This window comes from Rattus norvegicus, chromosome 8 (assembly GCF_021556685.1).
Source record: "Rattus norvegicus strain SHRSP/BbbUtx chromosome 8, alternate assembly SHRSP_T2T, whole genome shotgun sequence".
In the NCBI taxonomy this organism is placed as follows: domain Eukaryota; kingdom Metazoa; phylum Chordata; class Mammalia; order Rodentia; family Muridae; genus Rattus; species Rattus norvegicus.
In genome coordinates this window covers 128,970,426-128,980,463 of record NC_141541.1, presented here as the reverse complement: position 1 = coordinate 128,980,463, position 10,038 = coordinate 128,970,426, and the positions used below count along the sequence as shown (strand labels likewise).

Here is a 10,038-nt window from a genome sequence, read left to right as displayed (position 1 = left end):
AGAAGGTTCTAGAAGAGTTTCTCATGGAGCAGGATCAATGGTGTAGAAACTCTTGGGTGAAGACAAATGAGTTACTAAGAAATTGGCATCTGAGAAAGCCCAGGGGACCCAGTGCCAGCAGAGTACCCAGCCTGCAAGCATCGTGGACTCCCTGCCGGGCTGAGAGGTGGGCCTTTGTGGGCAGGAGCAGAGACGGGCAGAGGACATCCGACTGTAGGGCACATTTATCAGCAAAGTCCCCTTTTGGTCATCTGGAGACACGTTTTAGAAGGGTAAGCTTGCTCATTCTTTCAACAAGATCATTGAGAACCAGCAAGGTACGGGGCACTGGCCTCTGGGGAGGAGACAGCGTCAGGCAAGCTTTCTGCATGAGACCTGGGTCATAAGCAAGAGAACACAGCAACAGAGTGATTGCTGTTAGGAGTGTATTAAAGACAACCAAGTCACCTTCCTCAATGGGTGAGTGGCCATGGTTAAAGCTATAGTCACTGGAGTACTCGTGTAGGTGGAAGGAACAGCTGGCCCAAAGGATGGTGGTGAGAATGGGTGTGGTCCAGGGAACACATTCAGGGAGCCTGTGGAAGAGCAAAAGGGGAGGAAGGGTCTGGAGTGGCCTGGGGTCAGACTGAAGAGGGGCTCAGGGACCAGACCAGGAGGAATTGGGCAAATGGTTCGTGGGGAATGTCATTGGAAAAACCATAATTAGTCAGAGACAGTGGTGACTTGGGCCAGGACAGTGGCAGACAGGCAGGTGAGAGGTGGATAGGCTTTAGAACAGCATCCATGTTCCTGCTGAATTAACTGCTGGAGGGAGGGAAGAGCTGAGACACTGCCTAGCCTGGGAAAGACTAATGTTCCCTGAAATACTGCCCGCATGGCTGGAAAACGTCAACCCGGGCTTTCTCCTCATGCATAGAAGTTCGGTTATTAATGAGGACTGAGGCTGTGCAAGCAGGACTCAGAGCGAGGCTGTCCTGAGCATGTAGTGCTTGCTGGACTGAACTCATTTTCTCAGCACAATTAGGCAAGGAGTGTTTTCTTGTGTGTGACAGGCAAGAGCCCTGAAGCACAGAGAAGCTGAATGACTCGCTAAGGTCACTGCTGGGGTCACTGCCGTCCCAGCTGCAGAGAGCAAAGCGGCTGAGACCCAGGCTATCCGAGAACCAGACAGTGGTCAGGTACACAACCCACACCAGCGGAATTAAACATGTTTGCCACCTTTGCCCCACTTAAAGGTTTCATCTAAGCTATTAGTTCATGGTAGAGAGCAATTTTATTCTTCAGAGGATGTTTTGCTCATCATAGAGGGGACCAGATACCCAACAGCCTAAAGATGGAAAGATTTACTTGTGGCTCTGGTTTGATGGCACAAGTGACAAGGCCATGAGGTGACTACTCGCGTATGTAGAAGCTCAAGGTGACTTGTGGCATCGTATGTGCAACCAGGAAGCAGAGAACAGGAAGTGGGGCTGGGTGTCACCTCTGAAAGGCTTCTAAACCTTCCTTCCGGTAACAGCATCAGCACTCAGGCCGACGGTTCAAAGCCGAGAGTCTAAGGGCAACACTTCACGCCTAAGCCACCCTCTAGATGTGTGCCAGATCTCTAATGCACAGAACAACCCCCCAACAAAGAACTTCCTAACCCAAGCCATAGCTGCAGGCCCCAGGAGGAGGAGAGCATTTGTATGTGTGAATGACAGCACAGCAGCCTACGGTGATTGTCCACTGGTCTACAGTGACAGAGTGTGGAGCACACTGGGAGGAGGCCGAACCCTGCTTTCCAGATATTCTTGTTTGATGCATGGGACAATGACCAAAACCAGGATTCTCATTCCCTAGGGGTCAAGGAAGGGACTGTGGGCAGCAAAGTCTGGGCAGGGGAAGGGGACACCTCAGGTGGGGTCAGTCAGTCTTCAGGAGCTGCAGCAGGGCTGGGGGGCCAGAAGATGGAGAGTGGCTTGTGTCGGAGGATGGAGTATGTGGGCCCTGTGGCTAGGGAAGGCACCAAGGTGAGACTCTTAGGTATATCATGGAAGGGGCGTGGCTCTTGCAGACCGGCCAGGCAGGGTGTTCTGTGACGGTTTTTGGGGGGTGGAGTTGCTTCCTCTTGATGGAAGTTCAGCAGGGGTAAAGTCAGGTTCTACGGGGCTTGGAAAACCAAGCCTAGGTGTGGCCTTGTGCAAGGAACAAGGAGCCAGCAGTGTCTCAAGGTGACATCTTGTTTGTTTGGGGGGCCATTGCTCAGCTGTGCTGGTGAAAGGTTTTAAGTGGTTGCTGCAGAAGGAGAGGACATGAGGTCAGTTATCCAAGAGACCACCCATCATTACAGACTAGGAAGTGGAGTCACGGGGGGGCCAGTGACTGGTCCTCTGGGGCTGTCCCCAGAGTTGACAGCCAGGGAGGTCAGTGGAGGTTGCTAACAGGGAACCTGGGAAGACTGTTGAGGCCACAACTTGGGACACAATGCAGGGTAAATGGCAGCAGTGGAAGTGATTCAGCGTAGCGGGAATGGCTGTGCTCAGCGATGTACAAGCAGTGAGCTGTGTTCCTCCCCCTCCTCCTCTCCCTCTGTTCCCTCTTTCTGTTTTTCATTCCCTCTCCTCCTATCTCTCCCTTCCACACTCTTCCTGACCACTCCCCCGCCCCGATCCCCTCGCCCCCAGTGCCTCTCTTTTCCCTGGGAAGTCCAATGTCTCTGTGACCTTGGAAGGAGCCGCCTGAGACTCTCTGTTCAGCTGGCACCCACAGCCCTGAGCCGCCAGAGCCTGGAGAAGATGCAGCTGTACCTGGTGCTTCTCCTCATCAGCTACTTGCTGACTCCGATTGGTGCCTCCATTTTGGGGCGCTGCGTGGTGGCTAAGAAACTCTATGACGGGGGCTTAAATTATTTTGAGGGCTACAGCCTTGAAAACTGTAAGTAGGACCCTTTCAGGCCCTCTCTCCTCACCGCCCCATGCCATCCCATCCCCCTACCACCAGCGTCTTCTCACCCCACACACTGTTCCACCTCTTAGGGGTGTGCCTGGCTTATTTTGAGAGCAAGTTCAACCCCTCGGCTGTCTATGAGAACTCACGAGATGGCTCCACCGGCTTCGGCCTCTTTCAGATCCGCGACAATGAATGGTGTGACCATGGCAAGAACCTCTGCAGTGTGTCCTGCACGGGTGGGTCCCTTTCACTCCAGTCCCTCGGGGGGGGGGCGGGGGAGGAGCCTGCAGAACCTGCATGTTTGGAGGAGACAGGGAGAGGGAACCGGCTGTGTCTGAAGCTCATCCCTGAGAGGTGGAGTGCTAGCATGGCAGGGGCACGAGAGAAGGGGTGTGTTAGCCTAAGAAGGAAACAAAATAAAGACCAATGGGCCCAGAAGGTGCTAGGATGTCTGGGGTGTCGGGAGGAGGGTCAGGTAACAGAGCTCAGGCAGTTCGAGAGTAGAAAAAGATTGTTCTGTCTGGTCCTACGTCACCCATGCATGTCCACTAGCTCCCTAAGGGTAGTCATACTGTCACCACGACAGATCAGAAGTGGTTGTAGAGCTGGAGAGATGGCTCAATGGTTAAGAGCACTGACTGCTCTTCCAGAGGTCCTGAGTTCAAATATCAGCAATCATATGGTAGCTCACAACCATCTGTAATGGGATTCAATGCCCTCTTTTGGTGTGTCTGAAGACAACAACAGTGCACTCATATTCATAAAATGAAATTTAAAAAAAAAAAAAAGAGGTGGTTGTAAGGAGGAGACAGGAAAAGCCCAAAGAGGACACATCTGCCTCTCCTAAGAAACCTAAGAATCTCTAGCTTAGAGGTAGCACTGGCCAGGGTCCTCTCCTGTGACCTGTGAGCTTCTGGGAGCTTGGTCAAATGTTTTCCTAAGCCCTTGGCAGGTGTCAGTTCAGTTAATGCTCGCAGTAACCTCTCAGGAGTAGCTACTGTTTCTACCCCATTCTACAAACAGGCAAATTGGGGTAGAGCGAGTCCACAGCCAAGGCCGCATGACTGGTGGAGCTGGAGGCAGACCTAAGTGAAAAGTGGGTCCCGGGTCAGGGCTACACAAGAGACTGGGCCAGCTGCCCCTGACACCTGAGGTGTCTCTGCAGCAGAGGGTCTAGGTGTCAGTCCCAGCATCCTCCGGCCTCATTAAAGAGAGCATTTCCCGCTACCCTGATTGATGAGGAGTGTCCAGGGTTTTCAGCCTCTGTGAAGGCAGGCAGTGGGACGGGAGTTATGGCGTGGAGAGATAAGTTTGCTGTCCTCGGATTCCACAGCATCAACCTACTCCACTTCCTTCCTAGCTTTACTGAATCCCAACTTAAAGGATACAATCGAGTGTGCCAAGAAAATCGTGAAAGGAAAACAAGGGATGGGAGCATGGTGAGTGGGTGTGTGCAGCTCACCCTGGAGGTTAGAGGGATGGGAGCATGGTGAGTGGGTGTCTGCAGCTCACCCTGGAGGTTAGGGGGTGGGAGCATGGTAGGTGGGTGTCTGCAGCTCACCCTGGAGGTTAGGGGGTGGGAGCATGGTGGGTGGGTGTCTGCAGCTCACCCTGGAGGCTGCAGGGATGGGAGCATGGAGAGTAGGTGTCTGCAGCTCACCCTGGAGGTTAGAGGGGTGGGTGCATGGTAGGTGGGTGTCTGCAGCTCACACTGGAGACTGGAGTTCCAGGCAGCTGTGAGCTGCCTTGTGGTTTTTGGGACTGAATTTCTGGTCCAGTATATGCTATAAACTACTGAGACATCCCTTCAATCCCTTCTTACATAACTAATGCATCCTTTAGGGCTGTGAAATCTTCATCAACCACATCTGTGTAAGCTGCTGTCTTGGCTTTGTCATGAAGTGTTTTGACTTTGTGGTGTCCTCATCCTAAAGGAGCCCTAACAGTTTCTTAGACTCAAACACGTCCATCACCTTTTCTCTTGTGGCTTCAGGGTCTATGTGAGGCCCCCTTCTTAGAAATGTCCTTAAGAGTGGAGGAGATGACTCGGTTGGTAAAGTATTTGCTTTGAAAGCATGAGGACCTGGCTTTGATTCCCCAGAAACCATGTTTATAACTCAGTTAAGTATGGTGGCATGCATTTGTAATTCCAGGGACGGGAGGTGTAGTCCTGGGGCTCACTGTTCAGTCACTTCAGACCAGGAAGAGACTCTGTCTCAGAAAATAAGGTGAACTGAGCCTGAGGAACAACCCCTGATTATGCCCTTTGGCTTCCAGCTGCACACACACACACACACGAACACACACACACACACACACACGAACACACACACACACACACACACGAACACACACACACACACGAACACACACACACACATGTATGTACACCATACACGTATACATCTGCACACTCATGCACACACTTGTGCACACGAATTAAAAGTATTTTATCCCAGAGGCTTCCAAAGAGCTCCACCCTTGTTCTCTCATATCAGAACTCTGTAGACACCAAGTAAGCCCTCGATACTTTTACTAAATTTAAAAAAATAGAATTTTAATGATTTTGTCCTTCTATGCTTGAAGTTTGGATTCCTTTGGAATGATTTGGATGTGAAAAGTGAGGCAGGGAGTAAGTAAGGGTCTTTAGTTTTTGCTGTGTCTACTCGTTGTTGTCAACATCAGGAATCCGTTAAAGCGGCCTCGTCGCTAACAGAGCAGACTGCAAGCAGTGGTGGAAATCTTCTTAATGATAACGGTCTCCTGAAAGTCTGAGGTTCCTTTCATATGTGGCCTGGGCTTCCTGGTTAATTGGTCAGCTTGGCCGAGTCTCCGGGATAAACATTAATGAGCTAAGTCATTTTTGTTGCATGGCACCATGAGGCCATATACTGGACCATACTGGCCAATGGGCCTCATTGTCCAGACTCCTGGTAAGGCAGGGTCTCCGAAAGCTGACAAGCAGCCTTGCATCCTCTACAGCTCAGACTGAGTCACTCTGCTGTGCTGGGTGGACAAGAGAAAAGAGGTCCCTGCAGTGGAAGGGGAACCCCTTCCACCCCATCTGCCCTGAAACTTTTTTTTCCTCTCCCGACCGTTTAATTCCTAATGACTGAGACTAATTATGAATAAATGCCTAGGTCATAAGCTTCTCCTTGTTCACTGCTTTTTTAACTTGTCCCTTTTATCCTAACCGGGGTTTAGCGACGGGGCCAGTTTCCTCTCCTTGTCTTCTTGTGTCTATGCCTCAGAGTTCCTGGCATGAAGCTCTCTTTATTCTAACCTGGTTACAGCTACCTGCCGGCTTACATCCACCTCCTCAGTGTTTCGGGTTTATCTCTCGCGCTTCTATTTCCCAGAATCCCCTCTCTTCCTGCCAGAAGTCCCACCTTCTGTTTTCTTCCTCAGCTCATTGGCCAGAAGCTGTTTTATTGACAGACGATGCTAATTAGAGAGTCTCCCTATACCGCCCCGAGCTATGAAGAGCCCTGGGTTTTCTGAGAATGTGGGTGTGTGTTTTTTCTCAAGCTTCATAGCTATAAGGGACTAGGGGACCTCTGTCAACCACAAATCCTCCATCCTGTTAGTTTAAGGAGCAAAACTGTAGATGGGGATACGGACTCGGGTCCAGGTATTGGCATTAGAGACTGGAACTTGGGGAGTACTGTTAGGGACATTAGGAGAAGAGGTTAGAGGTTTAGTCCACACACCTCAGGAAGGTTGAAGAGGGAGAAGGAATTCTAGATGCTGTAGCATGAAGGGTGGAAGGAGCCAAGGCCATGGACACTCACTCCTTGGGGCCCTGTGCTAGTCAAAGCATTCTGAAGCTGTCTTAGGGGACTGACTAATTCGTCACAGGGCAGGGATGCCCCGGTTGGGTGGGGTTCCTGTGTGAGGCAGAGGCGTCCTGGAAGCACCTGCACCCACCCCAGGGTGAGCGCTAAGAACTTCAAAAGCCTGAGGTCCACACTGGAGAGACGCAGATGTCCCAGGGCCAGCCAGGCAGGCATGGGCAAGCATGACCCTGGGGACCCCAAGCTCTGACTACAAGGAACTGGTGCTCATCACTCTCTGGCCTTCCCTCCGCAGGCCCGTCTGGTCCAGGAACTGCCAGCTGTCGGACATTCTGGATCGGTGGCTGGATGGCTGTGAGCTGTAGGCGCCTGTGTGGTCCTGCCTCACTTGCCGGCCGTGTCTTGGGACTGAGGGCGCTTTTCTGTTTGCTGCTTCAATCCATCCGGTTATCTCACCACTGATTGCTCCAGATGGAAAGGGACAACAGTCCTCACTTCATCCGGGGGTACAAGGTGCAGAATAAACCAGCTAGTTACTCAACCTGGGCCTGAAGTCTCTGCCTATTATATTATCGCCAGTTATTATATCACCAGCGGAATGGCCATAACAATTATTTACCCCTTTCATGACTTAACCATTTCTGATTCTCAAGGGGGAGGGCGTGAGAGCAGGGGTTGCCAGTCTAAAGCAGGGAAAGGAGGAGGAAACACGGTGGAAGCTGAGAGGAGCCGCAAAAATGGGGAGGAGAGAGAGGCTGAGCAAATGGCGTCTTCAGAGCCAACTTGGCTGGACTTGGAATCACCTAGGAGACACACCTCTGCATGTGCCTTTGAGGGGTTAGGGTTACTGCCTGAGCGTTTGGGTTTGTCCCCTTTAAGACAGTATAGGCACTACTGTGCCTATTCAGGGTCCACCATTCTCACATTTAAAGATGGCACAAGTAACACACCTTTAGGTGAAGAAAGCTAATATAGATAAAGGAGGTTATTAAAAAGGTACTCTGCCCACTCAGTAAACAGGTTCTCATTGCTGCATTTTGCATTGCACCATAGCCTGTGTTGAGAAAGCCTGGGGACCCTCAACCCTTTCGTGTGTCTCATTCCTGACTTTGAGGCTCCATGCATCCAAGCCCATATGCTCCCCCCAACCCTGTCACCGCTTACAAACAAGGGCTACAATTGAATATACAGTATTATATCTTGCCTTTTCTGCTAATAATCTGTGACCTAATATTTTCAGGTCTATATCAGGATCCTTCCTGTGTCCCATTAGATGGGCAAGCTTCAGTGCACATAACCCTGTATTGCTTAACCTACAGATAAATTAAGCAGGCTGGGCAGACAGTGGCCGCCTTAAAAGTGAACAGCATAAAGAAGGCCCTGGCTCCTGTTTGCTGCAAGTCAGAGCTTCTGGAGCGAGCTTTCAGTCAAGCTCAATGCTGATGGATCAACCAGTTCGATCTTGTGCTTCTGCATAGCTCTGCCTTGTCTCTGGGGGAAAAAAGGATTTTTGTATTTCCCAAACACAGAGCATGGATTCCAGTTAACTGATGTCAGTAGCAGCGGTCCCTGGGCTCAGTAGGCGCTTTTGGGCCATCGAGGGAAGCTTCATTATTGAGATTTGGACCTGGCATGGCTTCCACGGATGGACCCAAGAGCAGCAGCGTCTGACTGCAGCCTGTCGTCGCTGGTGTAGACGTTAGGGACGCCTGAGATTATCAGAACACTATCATCTCAAGAGGAAACCCAGCTGCCGCCGCCTTCCAGACCATTACTTCCAAGGATGTTCATCCGTCCCTAATGGGCTCTGTGTCAACAAGGATGTGAGGCCCAAGGGCAAAGCAAATGTTAGGGGATCAATGGGACCAGCGTTTCCCAACATCAACCCCTGGCTTGGTGCCCTCCAGCCGGCTGGTCACAACCAACACTGATATCTCAGCCAGGTCCCCTGCTCCCGCTTCCACTGTCAAAGTTGGAAGGGGAAATGTCACTCTCACAGAGCTGTGCCATTATGACTTCTGGTACAGAATCACTGTAGCAATCCCAGCTTCACAGACTGCACGGGACTTTTCCCTCGCCCATGTCTCCAAACTTCTCAAAACCTTAGATGCTAAATGTGAATTATAACAGTCTTACAGATGGCAAAACAGCTCTGGAGAGGTGGCATAACGACTTTAATCCAGTGGATGACGGGTATGGGTTGGGTATCTCCTTAGAACCCACGCCCCCATCACCTCTATTGCTGAAAGTATTTAATCTCAATCTGGGGCTTCTATCTCCCCTTTGAGCATTCAGTTCCCAGATGAAAGTCACACACAACCATTATGTTTATTATAAGCCTTTATTAACACTAAGGCTGAGCAGATATCTACCCTCCACGTTATTAAAATCTATTTCCTATGGGTAACCTGGAGTTTTTACTATGTTTCATCTGAGCTGCTCTTAACTCCAATTGGCCAGCCCTCACTGCTGTGCTTTCTTGACTCCTAAGCCATGGCGTCTTTCTCCTCTCTCCACCTTCTTTTTCCTCTCCTCATGGTCTCCTCTGACCCCAAGCCTGGGAACACGAAGTTCCGCCTATCTCAATTTTGCCCAGCTATAGGCTGTAGGCATCGTTATTCTCCAGTCAGAAATAATTTGGGGGCAATATCACTTAGGTCTACTTGTGGACTCTCTTCATCTCCAAGGAAACCAGGCCTTGGGGGCCCGCACTTGGCATTACAATACATAGCAACAGATCAAACCTCAACCCTGCTAGGTGTTAATATTCTCCCTGTCTCTCTGTCTCTCTGTCTCTGTCTCTCTGTCTCTCTCTGTCTCTGTCTCTCTGTCTCTCTCTGTCTCTGTCTCTCTGTCTCTCTGTCTCTCTGTCTCTGTCTCTCTGTCTCTCTGTCTCTGTCTCTGTCTCTCTGTCTCTCTGTCTCTGTCTCTGTCTCTCTGTCTCTCTGTCTCTGTCTCTGTCTCTCTGTCTCTCTGTCTCTCAGTCTCTCTGCCTCTCTCTCTCTCTCTCTCTCTCTCTGTGTGCATGTGTGCGTGCATGCACATGATTGCTCATGTGAACGCACGTGTGTGTGCACATGATTGTTCCTGAGGGTACATGTATGTGCCTGAGTCTATGAGTTCACATGTGTGCATGGGGAGGTTAGGGACAACCTTGGGTATCTGGATGTTGTCTTTGAGGCACTGTTGTCTTTTTTGTTTGAGGATTTCTCACTGGCTCGGAACTTGGCAAATAGGTTAGGCTGGATGGCCACTGAGCCTCCATTCCCAGGCAGAGGAGCTGGCTGGCATCACAACACCGCTTTGAAGGAAGATG

At 50.8% G+C, this 10,038-nt stretch overlaps 1 protein-coding gene across 3 annotated transcripts; it reads left to right on the top strand.

Annotated features, from left to right (window-relative positions):
• The first annotated feature begins 3 nt into the window (after positions 1-3).
• Lyzl4 (lysozyme-like 4) lies at positions 4-7,263 on the top strand. Of its 3 annotated transcripts, XM_087563008.1 has the most exons (6): positions 15-272; positions 1,053-1,178; positions 2,664-2,913; positions 3,015-3,164; positions 4,289-4,367; positions 7,018-7,263. In XM_087563008.1, exons 3-6 carry the CDS (start codon positions 2,775-2,777, stop codon positions 7,085-7,087), a joined length of 438 nt encoding a protein of 145 aa, XP_087419134.1. In that variant the 5' UTR covers positions 15-272; positions 1,053-1,178; positions 2,664-2,774; the 3' UTR covers positions 7,088-7,263. The 3 variants fall into 3 exon arrangements, with proteins under 3 accessions (NP_001233112.1, XP_087419134.1, XP_087419135.1); NM_001246183.2 differs by lacking the exon at positions 1,053-1,178 and having other exon boundaries at positions 4-272; positions 7,018-7,262; XM_087563009.1 differs by lacking the exon at positions 1,053-1,178 and having other exon boundaries at positions 19-272; positions 2,686-2,913.
• Positions 7,264-10,038: the final 2,775 nt, after the last annotated feature.

Bases quoted from the DNA above. Each gene is read 5' to 3' on its own strand.
- Lyzl4 (XM_087563008.1), top strand. From the start codon at position 2,775: ATGCAGCTGTACCTGGTGCTTCTCCTCATCAGCTACTTGCTGACTCCG. The intron at 2,914-3,014 runs GTAAGTAGGACC...TCCACCTCTTAG, and splicing joins GGGCTACAGCCTTGAAAACT to GGGTGTGCCTGGCTTATTTT. The intron at 3,165-4,288 runs GTGGGTCCCTTT...CTTCCTTCCTAG, and splicing joins CTGCAGTGTGTCCTGCACGG to CTTTACTGAATCCCAACTTA.